The 21,155-nt window shown below is 42.1% G+C and overlaps 5 protein-coding genes across 6 annotated transcripts in view; 2 read left to right on the top strand and 3 right to left on the bottom strand.

Moving 5' to 3' along the window:
- The window catches only part of LOC108492228 (histone H3-like), a 25,046-nt gene that overhangs the window by 2,106 nt on the left and 1,785 nt on the right, over positions 1-21,155 (bottom strand). The window contains exon 2 of one of the 2 annotated variants that reach the window (XM_017804279.1): positions 18,832-18,839. The exons of the other annotated variant lie outside the window; for it this stretch is intronic. Coding sequence (XP_017659768.1) covers positions 18,832-18,839 — 8 coding nt within the window. The remainder of the gene's footprint in view (positions 1-18,831; positions 18,840-21,155) is intronic. 2 annotated transcript variants of the gene reach the window in all.
- Positions 4-187, bottom strand: LOC108492195 (histone H4-like; the record flags this gene model as incomplete). The annotated part of the gene is made up of 1 exon (XM_017804246.1): positions 4-187. A coding segment is annotated over exon 1 (168 nt), but the record flags the coding sequence as incomplete, so codon positions are not given.
- On the top strand, positions 12,764-13,688 carry LOC108492225 (histone H1.10). Its single transcript, XM_017804277.1, has one exon. The coding sequence runs from the start codon at positions 12,801-12,803 to the stop codon at positions 13,467-13,469; it is 669 nt and encodes a 222-aa protein (XP_017659766.1). The 5' UTR covers positions 12,764-12,800; the 3' UTR covers positions 13,470-13,688.
- Positions 14,836-15,346, bottom strand: LOC108492232 (histone H2B 1/2/3/4/6). Its single transcript, XM_017804284.1, has one exon. The coding sequence runs from the start codon at positions 15,296-15,298 to the stop codon at positions 14,918-14,920; it is 381 nt and encodes a 126-aa protein (XP_017659773.1). The 5' UTR covers positions 15,299-15,346; the 3' UTR covers positions 14,836-14,917.
- LOC108492231 (histone H2A.J) lies at positions 15,549-16,302 on the top strand. Its single transcript, XM_017804283.1, has one exon. It carries the CDS (start codon positions 15,620-15,622, stop codon positions 16,007-16,009), a length of 390 nt encoding a protein of 129 aa, XP_017659772.1. The 5' UTR covers positions 15,549-15,619; the 3' UTR covers positions 16,010-16,302.

Genomic DNA, 21,155 nt, shown 5'->3' with positions numbered 1-21,155 from the left:
GCCGCGCGTCTCCTCGTAGATGAGCCCCGAGATGCGCTTGACGCCGCCGCGCCGAGCCAGGCGGCGGATGGCCGGCTTGGTGATGCCCTGGATGTTGTCGCGCAGCACCTTGCGGTGGCGCTTGGCGCCGCCCTTGCCGAGCCCCTTCCCGCCTTTGCCTCTGCCGGACATGGTGTCCCTCGCTCAGCTCCAGGCGCTGTGCGGTGAGACTGGGCCCCAGCGCCTGTATATTGCCGTCGGTCCGACCTGGTTGAGGACTGCATAGCGCGGGGGCGGGGTTCCCATCCCTTTTTCCTGTCTCCGTGACGGATGACGACACATCGTTTGCTGCAACGTGTTAGAGAGCTGCAAAGTCTACAATATAAACAAAACACCACACCTCCCCCCCAAAAAAAAATTCAGACGAGATACATGTTCGTACAATTGAAAAGCTTTTTTCTCTCTCCTTTGATTTGTATAAACCATTTTTATATGTGTGTGTATTTTATTTTATTGCACGAGCTGAGGTTGGTTTGAATTACTTTAAATTATCATTATTTTCATGCTGTTGATCTTGATACTTTTGGTTTATTTGTGTTCAAAGTGCTGTAAACTTTTCTACAGAATTTTTAATGATTTCGGATCTCTTACCGGTTTTAGGAAATTTTCCACAATATCTAATATATTGGTTTCTTTATTTCCATTTCTCCCTCCCATTTCTCAAATCTTCAATTTTTACATAAGTAGCTTTGTGTCTTTAAGCACATATTAACCAGAAGATGGAATAGAATCCTTTTTTATAATGCTAAACTTATATTATTTTACGACTTCTGCTAGTTTTGCACCTTTCCAGTTACTGCAGTGGGGTAATTTTTTAAGTTTTTACCAAAAGTTCTTTACTACAACTGTAGACCTAAATTTCTGCTCCCTAATTAGTAAAAAAAAAAAAATCCTGCTGTTGACAGAAGAACATGCATTTGGATCTTTACCTGTTTTTATTTTCTTTTTTTTTTTTTTAGAGATCTAAATCTATACTTAAAAAAAAAGGAGATTATGAATTATTATTTATTAAAGCAAGGAGCAATCCTTGACATAGGATGTTCAAAATGTCACAATTGTAAGAACATCCTGAGCTGGAATAACTGCTAGACTAACACCTAAAGAATGTTTCCTTTTTTCTTCCCAGAAAAAAAAAAGTTTATTATTTATTTTCTTATGCAATTTTATGTATGAAATGCAAATATAATTTCTGTGTACTTTTTTAAACTGTACCATTTTAGAACATACAATAAGTAGATTCTCTATTGTGAAACCAAACTGGGAAGAAGCAGCTTCCCTCAGTCTGTTTAATAATGATGGAATTACAATTACATTCTATCATAAAACCAAAAAGTGTTTTGCTCTCTAAGGCCATAATAAAAGCATAAAAGAGGAGCTTATTATCCTGACATTTCAAATATTTTTTCTGATATTGTCCCTAGGTGGTTGCGTGGTCAGTATCAAATCTATGGCTTTTTGGGGGTGTTTTTTGGTTTGTTAGTTGGATGGGTGGGTTTTTTGAGACAAAGACAACAATTATGATTTAGATAAAATTTGTCTTCTCCCTACCTAATCTGTATCACTTCGGAAACGGGGTATATTCAGAAACATGGGGATCTCTGCTTATCCCCTCTTTCAATATGAAGCAACCCCCACTGCACTCTTCTGATCAGTTACTGTCATTCACCAGGCAGAACCATTCACAGCTTCTACCTACACTGTAGAAACTGCTTCCTGTTGCAGAGGTGCAGAAGAATGCATGTATATAACGCGAAGTCTCCTTAGATTTTGGATAGTCCTAAGGTCTTCCTGGGAGGAGTGAACAGCTGAGCTGAGTATGATTGTATGATTATATGATTATATGATATATATGAGTATGAAGTGAGTATGATTTTGAATCTTAAAAAATGTATTATGCTGGCTACAGTTCTTGTTTATACTGAACTGTCAGGTCACAAAACAGTAAACAAATTCAAGCCTCTTCTGCTGTAACTAACCTAAAGAAGAATTCCAGAAGAGGGGTTTGTTTGTTTGCTTGAGGTTTTGGTTCGTTGGTTAATTGGGTTTTTTTCTAATTCTGACTGTCTTTTCTTCATTTAGTAGTGCCATACTAGCAGCAGAACACCAAATTTCAATATCCCTCCTCTTCTGCTTTCCAATCCATACTTACTAGTGGCAGTCCTCAAACAATAGTAGTTAAAATTTTGTTCATTTATCATATCTAGTCTAATCAAATCCACAAGATGGAATCAAGACATAATTCTGCAAAATAGAGGCAAAGGCTAAGTCTCTAGTGTACTAAGAACACTATCTGTGTATTCCCATGGGTTTTTTGCTCTGGTCGTTTGGTTTCCATTCGTAAGTTTTCAGATCCCTTGCTTGTACTCTGGTTTGGCATCCCCTAGGTAATGAATGTGATGTTTTTTAATATGTGTCTAAACTCTACCTCAAGGTAGGTCACCTATAGGGTATTGTGTCTGTATTCATAAACTCAGGATGGGTAAATAGAATATGCAGTTATTAGTTTAATAGTGACTTTTAAAAAATCATTCATTATACGTTACTAGAGTCTCAAGGTTTGAGTTTAGATCAATGTTACACAAAAAAATAGTCACACATTATAATTTAAGAATATATATGAATAAAATTCTGGAAACACATTCAAGTTTTCGGACCAGTAGTTTTGAATTTTGTATTGGAGAGTTTTTCATATTCCTTCTTTTCCACTCACTGGCAGCTGGTGCTTCATTCCCTCTTCAAAATATTCTCTGTCATTCTCAAAGGAAGAATAGAATTGCAATCTGTCTTTTATGACTGAGACAGGTTGTTCAGATCCTTGCTTTGCACTGTTGCATGCTCCTGTGATCTGCCAAGCTGAACACATAGTAGATCTCATCTGGACCACCTGGAGGAAAGAAATAAATTCTTCCCTCGTACTAAAAACGTGGGCACTTTTGACAGACCAGCACACACCCACAGGAGAAGGGCAAAATGACAATGAGCTGGAGGAATAATGTTCTGTAAAGAAAAATAATGTACTGTAAAGAAAAACTGCATGTATCTTAACACCAGGGAGACTGAAGGGTTACCATGGTTTTTGACAAGACAGCTGCACCAGTGAATCATCAGGTTCCCTCAGACTGACGTCTTTCTGAGCAAACCAGACTAAAATATGGGGTAGGGAGGGTGGGCTATGTATATGTGGCTCAGTCCAACACAAATTACAAAAACTGGACAAAATGGAAAAGTTTGAAGGGAGCAATGGGCTTGAGATGGTTTCAATCAATACATTTCTTCACAGGGACTGATGCCAAGCATTGACATCGAGCGTATAGAGACCAGAATGAGAATCAAATTCTACTGTGATTCAACCGTATATTGCAAATGCTTTGTTACGCTCGTGCTGCAATTTCAGTACACTGCTGTATCCCTCTGCTAATTCAAAATCCAATGTAATGTCAAGTATGCTCAATAAGAAAATTTGGGATTAAACGTTAAACTCTCCTCATGTGTAATATCTGAAAGAACTTGGATTGAGAGTATTCAGCCTCTACAGCATGGAGATCTGATCAGCTGGGACCTGTCTCTACATCTGTGTAGGACTGTAAACTGCACGAGATCTGACTTCTTTGGCAGACTAAGCTTTTAAATATACACCTGAGGTCCTTGTTCTCTGTATCCTCGTACCCATATACTCCACCTTCAGTTCAGCACATAAACCACGCTACAGAGTGTTGTTAACCAAAATAGACCAGCCCACATCAGTTTGGTAAAAAATTTTTTATGCACAGAAATCTTTCATTTTGAGACTGAGGTCTGAGCCAATATTTGCATGTGTAGATCTGCCATTTGGAAGGAATCTTCTGGCAGTAGCATAGTTGCAAAACCGTTTTGTGCTGCTTAAGCAAAACTAGCAAACAGCGTCACAAATTTGCTTTAATGATTGGTACTTTTATAACTAATTTAATGTTTCCTCTTTCCCTTCTAATTGAGAAAGTGAGAGGTGGAGAGCCTCATTCTCACCTTTTTGTTTAAGCACTCCTGTCAGTCAGAGACACAAAAGGTTGGGCTGCAGCCCTGGTTTGGACTGTTTTCAACTTCCTTCTTGCTGCCAAATTCAGAAACTACATAGGGACTGATAAATCAAGAAAAGACCTCTGTTGTGGTCCAGTAGCTTAGGCTGCATCCTTTGAGGATGCAGTTTCCCTTTCACAGAGAGTGGCTCACAGATCAGATGATCCACACAGAGGCAAAATCTTCCAAAAATTGTCTCATGGCCATGTTGTCTGAGTGACTGTCATGGAGAAGGCTTGCATGGGCCTCACCCCTACCAGTCCATGCACAAGCTGCAGTCTTACAGGCTCACTGAATAGCTAGTGTAGCTGAATAGGTCCATGAACAAAGGCTGGAGAAACTCCTAGATCAGGTTTGGAGTATTGAGAAGTTAATAAGATACCTAGTTCTTCATGTAAAGCTTTTCTTAGGACGTAGTGAGAAGGGACAGCATCGATAACCTGTAAGTGGGGGAAAGGGCAGCCATGTTGGGCAAATCCTGGGCATGCCCAGGGCATTCCTGGGCTTCTCCCAAGAAGACACCAAAGGACCTCTCTAACAAGTGCTCCGGGTGGTTTCCCTGAACCAGGGTGGCCTGTGGAACTCTGTAGCACACCATGAGAGTCTGCTCCTGCAGTCAGGTAGAGACACAGCAAACCAGACACTTGGCAACCACAACAGACACATGACTGCTTCTCTCAAATCCTTACTCTGCTTTCTAAACTGGCATTTGAAGCAGCACAGGTCTCATGACACACTGACCATTGATTAAGCTAGAAAAAAGTATCAAGAAAGCATTGTAAGCAACATATTTTTTGCACAGCTGAGACTGAGCAGCTCCACTCACACAGAGCTGCTCTGGGCAGTAAGTTTTGCAGCTGAACTCTGCCAACTCTTATAGAGTTCTAAGTACTTAATAGCAGCTGTAGTACTGCCTTGTCCAAATGGTCTCCCTGGGGCATAGTTTTCCAAGTAGTGAATCTAATGTGGGCATCCCTGTAGGAATTTATAGAATTTTGTCTTGGGCTGTGTGTTTCTGGAGAAAGCCAAGTCTGAAAAATGGTGATGTGCCTTGTGTTGGTGTCTCCAGACACTACTGCTATGCTTTGTTTTTGTTACAGTAGTACTTAGTTGGAAAACCAAAAATGTCAGTTGGAACTCCCAGGTGCTTACAGGGATTTATTTGTGGTTATGCTCTGGATAAAGAGGCAGGCTTGTCTTTAAGGATACAGCAGCTGAGAAAGTCACTACAATGTCCAGGTCCTCTCCAAGGTCAGACCAGTCATAACCCTGATGCAAGTGTCTGTTGTTCTTCATGTGCAGAACTTGGCACTTCTCTTTGCCACACTGCACAAGATTTTTGTTGGCCCATACCTCAGATTTATTAAAGTCATTTTTAATTGATTGAACTACTTCTGACTCATCTACCCTTTCTCACTTGGTGTTATCCTCACAAGCTAAATGTACATTCTCTCTCATCTCCCAGGTTGTTCCAGAAAACACCAAGTAATATCAGCCCTGGGGCATTATTTTAATTACTGGTTGCCTGCAGACACTAAGCTGTTAAATATAGCCCTGTGACCCTGTGCTACAGATAATTTTCAAATATCTAACATCCTGTGCATCCTGCCCATAGTCCCTCTGATTCCAAATCAGAATGCTATGGAGATGCTTCCAAATATATCATTAAATGTCAAGTGTATTGCACACGGCACTCCTCCCTTCTCCACACAGATACTTTCTAATCAATAGTTCTGTGATAATTATCCGTACTTAGACATGAGCAATTTTTGTCGGCCTCCATCCGTTATCAAGTGAACAGAACCCATTTTATTTCTGAGAGTTACTCAGTCACACTGATTCTTGGGGACTCTGCTATCATTCCATACAACATTTTCTACTCTGCATTAGAAGTTATTTCCTTACTGCTAACTTGCTTCAAAGACCATCAGTTTCTGTATTTTCTACAATGTATAATGAGGAAAAATTACTTCTTTTCTCATCATGTTTTAAGTGTTTAAGAAACTTCAGTTTTTCAACCTTCTTTTTCAGTCAGAGGACTTGAACATGCCTTTTAATTATGAAATAATTTTTAGGCATTTTACAATTACTCTTGCTCTCTTCTGTGTATTGACTTATTGTTCGCTTCTCGTTACTTGAAGTTTGGTACTAAAAACTAGGCCTGAAACTCAGAGTGGGACTACACCATTCCAGACCCACACAGGTGCTTGTCAGCTGCTACTGACAGTAGCAGTTCTGAAATATTTTTAATATTTACAAAACTGATAGTTCTTTCTGGGTAAAGTGTCTAACTTATTTTTGGAGATAGTGTCTCTTATCAGGCATTTTTCAATACATAAAATGTCCTCAATTGTTTTAGCATTTGTTTGTTTGTTGGTACTCACAGTACTTATATACAAGCTATGTAGATCAAAATCCAAATTATAAATAAAATTATACCGGGCCTAGGACTGATGCCTGCAGAACTCTGCAGTTTGACACTGCATTTTAATTTCATAGTTGATAATCACAAACACTTAAATACAAATTTCTACCCTGAAAGAGATGGTGTTTCTGATACACCAAGTTTTCATGATTAATACTTTCATTTCAAATACTTTTCTAAAATGAAATAAAATGAAACAAAATGAAACAGAGAGAAAATCTGCAATATATCAGCCAGCACAAGGAAAATATTACATCCTCTACTGAGACTCTTTCTAAAGTCAATTTTGGTGAAAGCCTATTAAAAACGGTTTTCATTTCCTCCCTTATGTGTGAGTACTGTAAATTCTTGATTTTATTCATATCTTCCTTGAATTTGTTTAAGCTTGTAATTAGTAAAACTCAACATGAGTTATTCCTATCCCAGGGTGTGCTGAGTCTGTAAACCTGAGAAATGCATTAATCTGTAATCCAAAATGCCTAATTATGTGCTTATTTCTTGGACATATTCTTTAGATACCTAAAGAGTAAGAAAGGCTGCACAGCATGAGTATGTAGATGTGTCTATGGCATACTATCCCAGGAAAGCTTTCAGCATCCTATTTCCCTTCACTCAGCATGAAAGGCTAGAATTACCTATGAAAGTTTAGGAAATGACATCTGATAACGTGGACTGTGTCACTGAAGGGGTAGGACATAGTTTTTTTGTGTCGATGGCCTAGTTTCAATTTACATTTCTGACCAAATCAGCATTTGCAAACTACATCACAAAAAAAAAAGAATTATGGTTTGACGATGCTGTGCATCTGGGAGAACAGACAGCATGTAGCATAGTTTCAGAAACAACATTTCAGTTTTTTCCAGGCACTCTGTAGAAGTTACAGCTAGGGTTACGTTTCCACACTTTTGCACGTAGATCCCTATATTTCTTCTTTTTTCTGCACTTATCTTTCTCCCCTTTATCTTCAACTGAAAACAATACAAAGGTAATTGGTCTACAGAACAAAGTAACAAAGAATCCTGCTCATAATCAAGATTTCTAAGTTCGGTAACACTACTTGTAATAATGATAATTCTCAGTCAAAGGGATGGGTAAAGAGAAGTAAAATTTGGTTATAAGAGGATCTCTGATCCAAGGGCTTTCAGAAGCTGGAAGAAATGTTTTGATGATTTAGGCTGTTATGTTATGGGCAGACAAGGAAATCTGGGGGATGATTCATTAAAATGCACCATCCTTTTTTGCCCATTATCACGTATTTAGCAGTTATGGCAGGCAGGAGAGTCACCTCTTTGATCAGAGTCACCTTTTGATCACTCCAGAGTGTAGAGATGTAAGTTTTGCTGATACTCCAACTAGCCTTAACGTGTCTTTCAGTCATATATAGCACAATCACTGAACCAAATTGGTGTAGCTCAGACTGGTCTTGACAAGCCTTGAAACTAAGGACTGTGTGAAGGGTTACAGTATTTTTTGAAGCTGTCTTTATTTAGCTACCAAAATTGAAAAAGTCATGGGAGTGGCATTCAGGGTTAATCTAATAGGCTTCACAAATTAACCTGGAGAAGTACTGTGTGCAGAACAGTACTGAGGGAAATAATTCTATCCCTCCACTTGGCACTGGTGAGACACATCTGGAATGTTGTACCCAGTTCTGGCCTTCGCAGTACAACAGAAACATGAACATAACAGGAGTGAGACCAGTGAAGGGGCACAAAGATGATGAAGGGACTGGACTATCTCTCACATGAGGAATGTCTTATCAGTGTGTTTAGATACCTTATGGGGGGAATAGAGGAGACAGATCCAGCCTTCTCAGTACTACCCAGGACAAGAGGCAGTTGGTACAAACTGAAACACAGGAAATTTTACTTAAACATAAGAAATAATTTTTTAGAACCTGCTCCCCAGAGATGTTTTACTGTCTCCCTCTTCTAGATGATCCTTCTTTGATCACAGTGATAGAACCTATTGCATTAGAGGTTAGATTAGAAGACAAGGTATTTTTTTAGCAGATGTGATTGCCCTAACACTGAAATAAATGTAAGTATATTTTTGTTAGCTTAGTTGAAGTACAACTAAAAAATACAGGCTTCTTTACTACTGACAACTCTTTGACACCTTGAATCTTCCCTACTTCAAAAACTTTGCAATTGCTGAATCAGTATCATCAATACAGTTTTATCATGCTAGACCTGACTAATGTCTTTTGATCTTGTTATGGTATTTTTATTATTAATACTGAGTGATTACTTGAATGTTTGCAAAATTATTATTTGTGAAGAGGAGAGCATGCTATAGTTAAAAATTGGCAATTTCTCTGTATCTTCACTGTCCTAACTATAGTAATTACAACTGAGTGAAGACTTTCAGCTAAATTTGGCTAATCAGTTTATCTGGATTGCTCTTCTCCTGCAGTCTGAATGTATTCTTTGCCTTTATTTTCTAATGTCCAATCTGTTTTTCCTCCATGTGAAGCTCCTGTCTTGAAAAGAAAAAAGTTAAGTATTTTCTTTACTATACAGGCTTAGGAATTACTTCTGGTATTATATGTGAACTATTTTTGAAGATCCTTGCATTGGAAAATGCTCTGTCATTTTCTAGGCTCTTCTGTAATCTGCACTAGCACCTACACAGCCAGGCAAGGAAGCCAGGGTATGTTGTGTGATGATGCATGGAAATGATGCTGTGTTCTGGGTGCACTTTTAAAGAGGTGATAAAAAATTTGTTTGAGTTCCTAAGTAAGAGGCAAACAGAACCTACATTTGTACAGGGTGCTTGGAAAGGAAATCAGAGAGAATATTGAAAAATGTTTGCTGTTTAATTGAAATTAATTATTAAATGAGTCACATTTAAATATTTATCTCTTCACAAGAAAACTGCAAACAATTTTTATTACCAGCCCACTCTCCAAACTTTTTTTTAATTTTTAAGTAATTTTGTTTCACAGGAAGAAAATTCCTCTGTCTGTTTGAAAAACTGTTCCACAGTCTACCACTGATTTGATAAATTATGTGCTCAAATGCTTGTTTTGCTTTGTCTTTTTCTTTTATCTGTAAAACACCCACGGCAATATCACTGCTATCTGCAATGATCAGTCTCTAAAATAGGAGAACTGTCATTGTGGTCCAGTGTTGCATTTAACAGCTATTTCCAGCAAGGTAAACTTGAAAATTATTCAAAGCTCTTGATAACTTTGTTTTAACATATTAACTAGAAAATGTCATTGCTTGGCCTGGAGTGTGGGAATAACCCTAAAAAAGCCTCCACTTTTCACAGCACCTCATATCCCTAAAGCTCCTGTCTTTAAAAATAAAAAGATCGCCTTCTGCAGAAATGGACGGTAAAATCAAGAACATTTTCTCTGCTCAGAAGTAGACCAGGGATAATTCTTTGTACAGAAGAGAGTCAGTGTGATGGTTAAGGAAAAGATATAATAAAGGATGCTGACACAAAATGCCAGAGGCCAGCTGCCAAGACTTCCAGTGTCTCAGTCTACTAGGGAAAAGCAAAGGACTTCAGAAGTGTAACTCAAAATAGGGAGCAGGAGACGTGAAAACTTACAGGAATGAACCCAGAACTAAAAGTGAGAGAAGCCCTAAATTCTGACCCTTGAAATTCTTAGATAATGACCTTCACAACCTTTTTCATATGCTTTCCTTACAAAAACAAACCAAAACAAAACAAGGTAAACAAAACCCCCAAAACCATTCAGAGACATCCTTGACCTTTTAAAACTTGCCAGAGTAGGGACAGCAATCCTTGTGTGCTGCAGGTGGAGTTCTAGTGATTGAGCTACTTAGGGAGCAAGATCTGAGATCTCTTCTCCCATTCTACCTCCCGTCTTTCTAACCTGCATCCTGTTTATGGGGGAAGGAGAGGAAACCTCTCCTCTCTTGATGAACTGAGAACAGGTTTACTAAAAGCAAGCTTGAAGGGAAACTTGCCCAAATGTGTGAATGTGAGGGATGTGTAAAGAGGATGCACCCCTCAGGCTACAGCTGCATTCTTGCACCAGTAGTTATTGTCCACTCCCAGTTACTCCCAGCTTCCTGATCATTTTCAAGTGTAACAAACCAGAGCTACAGAGCTCTAACACTAAACTATCAAAGCTACAGAGATTAAGGCACATTAATCTTCATGCTGTCCTTATCCTCGGAATAACGTACATCACGTTTAAGAGACCTGGATGGATGACAGCACTTCCAGGCTCTCTCTTTTGTATCACTTACAGTCAGATTTTGCTTTATGGCCATCTTTGTTCATCCAAACTGGAAAGTAAGCATAATGCCCTCATCCTACCACAGCCAACTACTTTTACATCTCTCAAACATATTCATACTGTTAATTTGGGTTGCCACCCTGAGCTTTCAAAATCTATGGCTACCGTGGATTTGGTCTAGTTGTTTATGTGGGAACGATGTCATGTTCAAAAGAAGTGTGGCAGATTTCACAGCCCACTCCAGTATGCTTTTCAGTCTGTTTTTTACTGTGAAGTACTGGCAAGCTTAATTTTTCCCAATCTCCACTTTTCCCTTCCTCTCCTTCAAAGTATTTATTGTCTGGCCTGCATGAAAACACAACAAAATAAAAATAGAAATAAAAGAGAATATGAAAAAAGTGAAGTTTCACTGTTTTTACTTGTAATTCTAATGTATCTCATGTATGATTACCATTTTAATCTACCTCCTTTCAACTAAAACTGCTTGCTATCAAATATATTGTATCTTTAGCATTCAGTATATCAAAATACACACCAGGGCCTTTTAAAACATATTTGATGTCATCTTGAACCTCAAATTCATCCATGTTCCTTTGCTGAAACAGCATGACAAATTTTTACAAAGTACAGTGGGGTAAAATATTAAGTTTGATCTTTACTTGTTTTTTGCAACCAAGGGAAAAAATCTGGCTTCTTTTTAATTAGAAACCAATCAGGGCTTTTGTGTTCTAATTTAATAAAAAATTAGCCCAAACAATCCATAGCAGTCCTTAAAAATTTTAATCAATTTCTATTGTCACTTAATGAGACTTAATATTTTAGTGGGATTATGATAATTAAAACTGATTCTGATTTATGAGGATGTCTTAAAATTATTTCAGTACTCTGAAGATTTGGGTGAAACCCTAAATTGACACGTGTTTTCCCTTTCCTTTAAAGAAAAGAATGGGAGGAATATGAAACCTATGGAAAACAACAACAACAACAACAGAACAAATCAACACCAAAACCCTAACACTCAGTGTCCAAATATTTATAGGTAATATTGAGGGCGAAGCATTCTATTCACAAAGGCCATCTTTCCACAGTATTTAATTTGTTTGGTGAGAACCGGGGCTTCAGTAGCCTCTATTAATGTTTAAGTAGCATATGATACATATTAGTGTATCTATACCTCTGAGACATTTTTCCCCTACAAACCTGCTTCTGAAGTTTGTAAATCTTAAAGAATAGTATATACTATTGTACCTGAGAAAGTGTTAAACTAGTAGTTTATTTGGAATTCATATGCATTAACTAGGCATTAAGAGCTTCATTTTGCAAACAGACTATTTGTAAAAATATCAAAATCTTTCTATCCACTTACAGAACAACACACACAAAAAAAGCAGAGCCCTGGCAAGTTCCAAACAATTTTCAACAGTATATATATACCTCTGAAGGTTTCTTACGTTCTCAAAACAAGAAATTCTGTTGAAATACTGTATCCTTAATAGTTAAAGATACGGTTAAGAGAGCCGAATCTTTATCCATATTCAAAGCTCAGCCATGAAATTGTGTTACTTCCTTCTCTTTGAAATCAATTTACGACAAAAATACTCAAGCTGCACTCTCGGTTTCTATCCTAACCTGGAGAAAACCCCCCAAAGAATAAGCCTGTATTACCGGGGAGACTTTTTATCTACGCGTTTTATTTTAATTTAGAAGGAAAAACAAAAGTTTGCCGTTCCCGGGGTCTTTCTGGCTTCACAACGCGGGGTTAAAAACAGCTTTTATCTTTCATCTATGATCCAAACAGCAAGAAACTCTCCCGAATGAAAGTCCACTGTCTTCCCTTCACTCTCCGAAGAAACTGGGGTGATTTTGCAGCACTCGTTTTACAAAAAATATGAATTTATAACTCCGAAGAAACACAGACTCGGAGGAGGAAAAGCTCTTCCTGGCTAACAGTTAGGCGGGCTCTGCAAAGCACCAATCACAGATCACCGCTTCGCTATAAATTCAGGCATCGGGGTTACTGTAGCCCAATTACTTTCTTTTGATTAGGAAGAAGTCTCTGCAGCGATGTCGGAGACCGCTCCCGCCGCCGCTCCCGCTGTCGCGGCCCCCGCCGCCAAGGCCGCCGCCAAGAAGCCGAAGAAAGCGGCGGGCGGTTCCAAAGCCCGCAAGCCCGCGGGGCCCAGCGTCACCGAGCTCATCACCAAGGCCGTGTCCGCCTCCAAGGAGCGCAAGGGGCTCTCCCTCGCCGCGCTCAAGAAGGCGCTGGCTGCCGGCGGCTACGATGTGGAGAAGAACAACAGCCGCATCAAGCTGGGGCTCAAGAGCCTCGTCAGCAAAGGCACCCTGGTGCAGACCAAGGGCACCGGCGCCTCCGGCTCCTTTCGCCTCAGCAAGAAACCTGGAGAAGTGAAGGAAAAAGCTCCCAAGAAGAAAACAGCCGCAGCCAAGCCCAAGAAGCCGGCGGCAGCTAAGAAGCCCGCCAGCGCTGCCAAGAAGCCCAAGAAGGCGGCGGCGGTGAAGAAGAGCCCCAAGAAAGCCAAAAAGCCGGCGGCCAGCGCGGCCAAGAAAGCAGCCAAGAGCCCCAAAAAGGCGACGAAGGCTGCCAAGCCCAAAAAAGCGGCGGCAGCAGCGAAAAGCCCTGCTAAGGCAAAAGCGGTGAAGCCAAAGGCAGCAAAGCCGAAGGCAGCCAAGCCAAAAACAGCCAAGGCAAAGAAGGCAGCACCCAAGAAATGAAGTGTTGAAGTGGAAATACTTAAACCCAACGGCTCTTTTAAGAGCCACCTGCTATTGTCCCCAAAAGGGCTGATACACTGTCACTGAGCTCCGTGCGTGCAGCAGAGCTGTCCACACACCACTATCCGTGTGGGACATTTGTCTGGGGAGTGGATGGGACGCTAAACTTCCGGCCGTGGTTACGCTAAGACTTGGAAAAATAAAGTCTACATTCCCTGCGAAAACGCTTTCTGAAGGCTGCCTTTTTTTTTTTTTTTTTTTTTTTTTTTGAGCACCGCAAGTGGGTGTATGTGTTAAAGGGACTGCTTAAAGGCGGGTACCTTTCTGGGGCGTGGAGGTTTCTTTCATTGCTTTTATCACCGCGATTTCTAATAGCATGGATGCGACTGCCACACCTCTTAGTGACTGTAGCAGGGAACTGTCAGCACGACTCCTCCGCTTTCTTGGTAATGACCTTTCCGCTTGCCAGCGCTGCCGTGGGGCAGGTCCTGATTTCTGCGTGACTTGACCGACCTGCTTTTTCGAGAAGGAGATTGCCGGGGAGGGAGTGGGGGGAGGCACCAGCGTTCCTGTTCCGCACCCTGCCGAGCTCGAGGCGGCGCAGCCGAAGCGACGAGAGCTCGGCCGGGCGGCTGTCCCGGAGCGCGGCGGGGGCTCAGCCCCGGGGCAGCGCAGAGGCGGAGCGGGCGCGGAGCTCCCCCAGCTCGGGGGCTCGGGGAGCGCAGCCCTGAGGCCGCCTGTGATTGGCTGATGGGAGAAGCCGCAGCCGCTCATTGGGCGATTAGGAAATTTGGAAAAGCCCGCGCTACAAGGGGGGGAAAGGGAGGGGAAGGAAGGGAGGGGCGGGGGCGCACGGAACTCTCCCCGTGCTGGCTCCGCGCCTGCCGGTGCTTCCGGGTCCCCGCGCTCCGGGACAGCTCGTCCTCCCATAGCGTCTACCCCCTCTCAGTTGTTCTCGCTTCTCACAGGCTTTTTGTCCTTGTCTTACGATCCTGTCTTCTCATACAGAAGGGCAAATGTTTAAGCTTATACTATTCCAGGACTTAAGTGTAAAAAGTGATCTGGGTCAATTATTTTCCTTCTTTATTTTCCTTTAATTTAGCTATATGATTGGAAGCTATGTAAAATACTTAATTTTGATGGAATTTGAAGTATAATGTACGGTCAAATCTTTACTGTAGAAAGTTATTGGGAAAAAAAATTGAACGTTTTTTATTAATTAAAACAATTGAATTAATTTAAGTTGTAACTCAAGGCTTTCAGAGATGGATTAATTATCACTGCAAGCTACAATGACTGCTTGAACATTGGTTTTATAATTGTGTCTTACGTTCCTTAATAAAATTTTCGTATTAAAGACTGAGGCACTACAGTGTAAAGCCCTTTTAGAGAGTATGTGGGTGGCTCTTAAAAGAGCCTTTGGGTTGAAAGTGACGATCCGAGACGCCCTACTTGGAGCTGGTGTACTTGGTGACAGCCTTGGTGCCCTCGGAGACGGCGTGCTTGGCCAGCTCGCCAGGCAGCAGCAGCCGCACGGCCGTCTGGATCTCCCGCGACGTGATGGTGGAGCGCTTGTTGTAGTGCGCCAGGCGCGAGGCCTCGCCGGCGATGCGCTCGAAGATGTCGTTGACGAAGGAGTTCATGATGCCCATGGCCTTGGAGGAGATGCCCGTGTCGGGGTGCACCTGCTTCAGCACCTTGTACACGTAGATGGAGTAGCTCTCCTTGCGGCTCTTCTTGCGCTTCTTGTCGCCCTTCTTCTGCGTCTTGGTGACGGCTTTCTTGGAGCCCTTCTTGGGCGCGGGCGCGGACTTGGCGGGCTCGGGCATTTTGACAGCGGTTTTCCTCTCCTCGAGAAAACTCAACACCAAAATGGCCGCAGCCCGCGCTACTTATAGAGCGGTTATGCAAATTCCGGCCCTCCAACCGTGCAATGCGATTGGACCTTACCGCAAGGGGCGCGATTTTGCCTCCGATTGGTCAACATATGATCCGCATTTTCATTGGTTCTTTAAGCAGCGACCGGTTCCAACCAATCACCAGCGGCCAATCCCGCCCAGGGAAGGGATAAAAAGGGGAAGCTCCTTTGCGTCAGTATAATATTGTCGGTTTAGTTGCTGAGATCGAGCTTTGTAGCAGACGCTAAAAGCATGTCCGGCCGTGGGAAGCAGGGAGGCAAGGTCCGAGCCAAGGCCAAGTCGCGCTCGTCGCGGGCTGGGCTTCAGTTTCCCGTCGGTCGTGTCCACCGGTTGCTCCGGAAAGGTAACTACGCCGAGCGGGTGGGCGCCGGCGCGCCCGTCTACCTGGCGGCCGTGCTCGAGTACCTGACGGCCGAGATCCTGGAGCTGGCGGGCAACGCGGCCCGCGACAACAAGAAGACGCGCATCATCCCCCGCCACCTGCAGCTCGCCATCCGCAACGACGAGGAGCTCAACAAGCTGCTGGGCAAGGTGACGATCGCGCAGGGCGGCGTGCTGCCCAACATCCAGGCCGTGCTGCTGCCCAAGAAGACTGAGAGCCATAAAGCTAAAAGTAAATAAGTTCGGCGAGCAAAGCTACTCAGACTTAGCACGAGATTTTAAACCAAAGGCTCTTTTCAGAGCCACCCACAGAGTCAGAAAAGAGTTGTGTTGCTTTCTTTACAAAGGTGCTCTCGTGCTATCTTTAAATGCAACTTTAACTAAAACGAACTTGTGTTGCATTATTTTAAACTTTTGTTTCTACAGAAGAGGGGTCATTTGCTTTCTAACTCTCCCTATTTTGTTGAAAATACTATCAGTTTGAAATTATTTGGGGTTTTTTTCCTTGTAACAGTAAAGCACTTATATTTTCATATTGATTCTGCTCAACTTTCATGATTTCATAGGCTTGTAAAAGTATGGGAGGGTGACTAAAAGAATAGGGAGGGTGTGGAAAAAGCTATGCAGCATGAAAATAGATTGGAGCCCATCCCAAACTCATAACTAATAATGAAACGATTTCTTCATTTCCTTTGCAGGCCTCTGTTCTTCAAAAGATGTAAAGCTTCCTTATGATTTAATTTTATTTAGAAATAACATGAGGAATGCCTTAGGGAAAATGTCTCTTTTTGATCTAGATCTTTTAACTAAAACCGGCACTATAAAGCAATAGTGTAGCACCATTCCATTCTTTCTACCCTTAAAATTCCCTCACTGTGCATTGCTATTCCTCTTGTTACATCAGTTTGCAGTGGGTAACATTACTTAAATTTTCTATGTTGCTGACACAAGTATCACCCAAAAGCACCACCTTTAATCTCTTTATATTCACTGTCATAAATTATTAGAAAGACTGTCTATCTGATTCCTCTTGTTAGGATATTCCCAGAAGCTGCATCTGATGATCTGTACTACACTATTAAGGCCATAGGTCCCATCTGTGCAGCACCTCTGCTCTCCATCCCCTGGGGAGGAGGAATGCTCAGGGCTTGGAGGAGGGCAACACTCCCACTCTGCCTCTCCTTGCTACTCCCAAGCTGTAGCAGAGAGGCTTTTTTGACAGGATTGTGCCACGGCTAAAGTGAGACACCAGTGATAATTTGTGGAGAAAAACAGAGAGCTGCTGGAGAACCAGCCTTATCTGATACAGTGATGGTATCTATGCCTAAGGGTCTGGTTTGTAAGTGTACACATTTAGGGTTGTAATGTTTTCATTATGTTGTTTTATTGGAACTCATTTGCTGCACCTAGATGTCCTGGCCCTTACACTTTTTGAATAACTGCAGTGGTAATCAAAACTACTTTAACATGCACAAATCTTCTATCTTTAGTTTCCAGAACAGATTCCAAATGTATGTGTGTCAGAAGATTGCAATCATAGAATGGTTTGGGTGGGAAGGGACCACTACAGATTTAGTCCAACATCCCTGCTGTGGATTGGACATCTTCCACTAGCCCAGGTTGCTCAAAGCCCCATCCAGCCTGCTTTGAACATCCTCTAGGAATGGAGCATCCCACATTTTCTCTGGACAACCTGGTCCACTGTCCCACAACCCTCGATGAAAAACAAATCCTTACTTATGTCCAATCTAAATGTATCCTGTTTTAGTTTAAAGCCATTATCCTTTCTCCTGTCCCTAGAGGCCTGAAAAAAGTCTGTCTTTCTGTATTGAAAGGCAGTCCCAAGGTCTCCCCAGAACCTGCTCTTCCCCCAGCTGAATAAGCCTAACTCTCTCAGCCTTTCTTCATGGGAAAAGTATTCCAGCCCTCTGCTTGTTTTTGTGACCCTTCTGCGGACCTGCTCTAATAGATTCATGTCTTGCTTGTACCAGAAGACCCCAGAGCTGGATGCAGAACTCCAGATGGAGTCTCATGAGAGCAGAGTAGAAGGAGAGAATCACTTCCCTCGACCTGCTGGCCACTGTGCTTTTGATATAGCCCAGGTTATGATTGGCTTTCTGGACCACAAGCATGCACCTCTAAATCAAAGAACTGGAATTCCAGAGAAAGGCCATGGTGTGGGGGGATCTCTATCCAGGAGCTAGATTTCTCTGCAAACAAACTCCTTTATGTGAAAATCAGAGTTAGTGTCACAGGGGAGGGCCCTGTCCTCTGAGTGTGGATCTAAGTCCAGCACATCTCTCCAAATTCTTTGTGTCATCTGACCAGAAATCCATTATTTGCTTCAGAATTTCATTCCAAACACCTCTTAATTCACTCACTAGTCTGCTCACCCCAGTAACTGTAGTTTCATCCTCTGTGATACTTAGGTTCACTCCTTAGCACTCCCTAGTTCTGTTCTTAAGCACCAGTGGTTTCACCAGTTGTGAACCCTGTGCTGCCAGCACACTGGTGAGGCCTCAGAGTAAAAGTCCTGTAAATCAGATGGATTACACAACACGAAAAAGTGCTGGAAAATCTACTGGTATTAAAGACTCACAGCTTTCAAGCAAATTACACTGGATAAAGGAATGCAGCGAAGGAAGTTTAAATAAATGAGTTTAATTCGCATATAAAATGAAGAGTAGGAAAGAGGAAATCCATACAATATGGTGGCTTAGCTGTATCACTGGTTTCCAATGCACCTCCACCTTCTAAAGAATCTGTGATGAAAGAAAAAAACCTTCCAACCAAGCTCCCTCAAATGTTGTAGATCACAGTCATGCTTAGGGATAACTCTGTAATATCAGTCTTTATATCAAAAGACTGAGAATTGCTTAGTTAAAAATATGAAGGGCTTTTTCTGCTCTTTTTCATCTATATTGCTTATAATGTTAGGAATAATGTACTCTATTGAAAAGATCTTGCATTACTTTAGTTCGCATATTGTTATAATTATTATGACACTTGTAGCAGATAAAGATAGGGATTTAAATTGCCATATAATCTCTCAAGAAAATTAAGAGCAGCTTTGCAGTTGGTTATAACACACTGATGCAATGGTAAGTCATGGTAAGATGTTGTTTTATTGCAATGAACAAATGCAATTTCCTCATTGCAGTTTAATGAGGAACTAGGACAATTGCCCTAATTAATGCACACTTGAAAAACTACAGATTTTTATTTTATTTCTTTAATGGAGCTGAGTTTTGCAAAGGTTTCTGTTCTCGTTTAACCCCCAATGCTGTTTGTCCAAACTGATGAGAAAAATGTAGTACCTACAATCTGAGGATTGGATCCTAAACTTCAATCCAAATAAAAATTATTGTCTCCAATCAACAGTAGTAGCAACTTCATTAGGGATTATATTCAGCAGGAAAAGTTTCTTTCCACTTTAGTTATTTTTGCCTAAGAAAATCCTCTGATCCATGAGAGAACTGACTAATGTCACTAACAGAAACACCCGGGAAACATCTCTGTGCACTTGTACCAACAAACAGACAAGGCAGCCTTCTAGAAAGTGTGACATTAAATTACATCTAATGTGCTCCAGATACTGAGGAAAAGGAGTTGCAACTACTTTAATTACTGTAAGCTACTAGTCTCAGCCTCTTCATCATCCATTTCTGCCAGAAATGGAAGAAGATTTTCCTAGTCTTTCAGTTGTTATAATGCTAGAAGAAAAAGTTATACTATGATCCTCACTCTGCATTTAGAAAGACTTACAAAGAAATTGTTATTCGACATACTGAATGATTTTGTGTAATTCCTTTAGGCTTTCTCTAGCATTCAGAATGTTGTTTATAACTGCCTCAGGAAACATAGCTAGACACAGATCTTCAGGTATAAAGAACAAAGCAGACTTTGTGGAGCCAAACGGTAAGGTTAGGCACCAGCCTGGCAGGTCCACCAGTGAGAAATCTTCCAGTTAGTGTTTGTTCATTCTGTTCAGTTAAAAAGCAAACATAATCTAAATTAAAGCTATGTTTGCTGCTCCTGTTGTATATATGAGTGGCAATTCTTTAAATTGTTTAAAATAACAATTTGAATGGAGAAGGAATTCGCGGGGATGATTATAATCATAACAAGATTTGCACATTTTGACACCTGTAACCAAATGCACAACCATCTCAATCGCATTTCTCCCTGAATTTAGGGAACACTTTCTGCCAAGAAATATTCTGGAAACGCTGCCAATGTTCTGTAAATTATACTCCTGAATAACTTTAAATAAACAACTGCACAAATTTCTAAGGATATATAAAAATTTAAACAGTAGACAAGTTTGAAGGGTGCAAAATACTAATAACATAAAAATTGGCCAGCACCATAGCCATATTACTTCTATTCTGAGTATAAGTAATATTTACAATCTTAACAGATTTAATTTAGAAATGCAGTCTTATAACTCAGTATTTATTCATTCACTTCATAAATACAGTCCAACATACTGTAAGCAGCATGTAGAGATGTTTGTTCACAACAGTGTGAAACAAACGGCAAAATTTCTGGATTCTTCGTTTGAACAAAAAATCTTTCGTTAGTGTTCATTTTTCAAATGTCATACAGATATCTGCTGGTCATATCCGTAATGCTTTCTCTCTCTTTTTGGATCCCGATGTATGCCAGCGAACACTTCTTTCGGAGCCTGGCAACTGCCGGGAGCGAGCCCAGCGCCCCGCGGCCAGCGCTGCCCCCGAAACCGTACTGCGGGGCTGGGGAGGGCTGAAAGGATGGGCGGATCGTCCCTTCCGCATCCCCAAACAGCCCCTCCATGTTGCCTTTAAGGAGTTTCAGACCTAAACGTTCCCCACCGAAATCCCTCACTGATGATATTCCCTGCCGTTTAGGACCTCGCTCCCTGCTTCCCTTCGCACAGACCTGCAGGTCGCTCTGTGCAGATATAAAAGCGCGAAACGCTCGGTGCCCAGCCCCCTAGACCGCACAGAGGAGAGGACAGCTGTGGGAGTGTCCGGGTAGACAAAGAAAACGCGAGGCCGCCATGGCCGAAGAAAACAAAGGGAGCGCTGCCCGGGAAAGGCGCCTCCGCCAGCTACCCGCGAGTGGAGGCGGAGAGCAGCGGCGGGGCGGGAGCACCGAGCGCGGTCCCGCATTGGTCGGATTTTGCCGCAGACCCGCGGGGAGGGACGGGGAAGGGCGCGCCACCGCCCCTGCTCCTGGTACCGGAGGAGACGCAGCGCTGCCGCGGAACTGTCACCCGCGCAGGGGACACGGCCGGGACGGCACGGGAAAGCAGCAAAGGGACTGTCAGCGCGGGCTGACAGAGGGCAGGGGCAGCGCAGCGCGACCCCGCTGCGGGAAGGGCGGTGCGGGGCCCAGCCCAGCC

Source organism: Lepidothrix coronata, unplaced genomic scaffold (genome assembly GCF_001604755.1).
Source record: "Lepidothrix coronata isolate B3197 unplaced genomic scaffold, Lepidothrix_coronata-1.0 Scaffold9, whole genome shotgun sequence".
NCBI classification, from domain to species: Eukaryota; Metazoa; Chordata; class Aves; order Passeriformes; family Pipridae; genus Lepidothrix; species Lepidothrix coronata.
This window is presented reverse-complemented; position numbering and strand designations above follow the sequence as displayed.

Coding starts and splice junctions, on each gene's coding strand:
- LOC108492225 (XM_017804277.1), top strand. CDS start 12,801: ATGTCGGAGACCGCTCCCGCCGCCGCTCCCGCTGTCGCGGCCCCCGCC.
- LOC108492232 (XM_017804284.1), bottom strand. CDS start 15,298: ATGCCCGAGCCCGCCAAGTCCGCGCCCGCGCCCAAGAAGGGCTCCAAG.
- LOC108492231 (XM_017804283.1), top strand. CDS start 15,620: ATGTCCGGCCGTGGGAAGCAGGGAGGCAAGGTCCGAGCCAAGGCCAAG.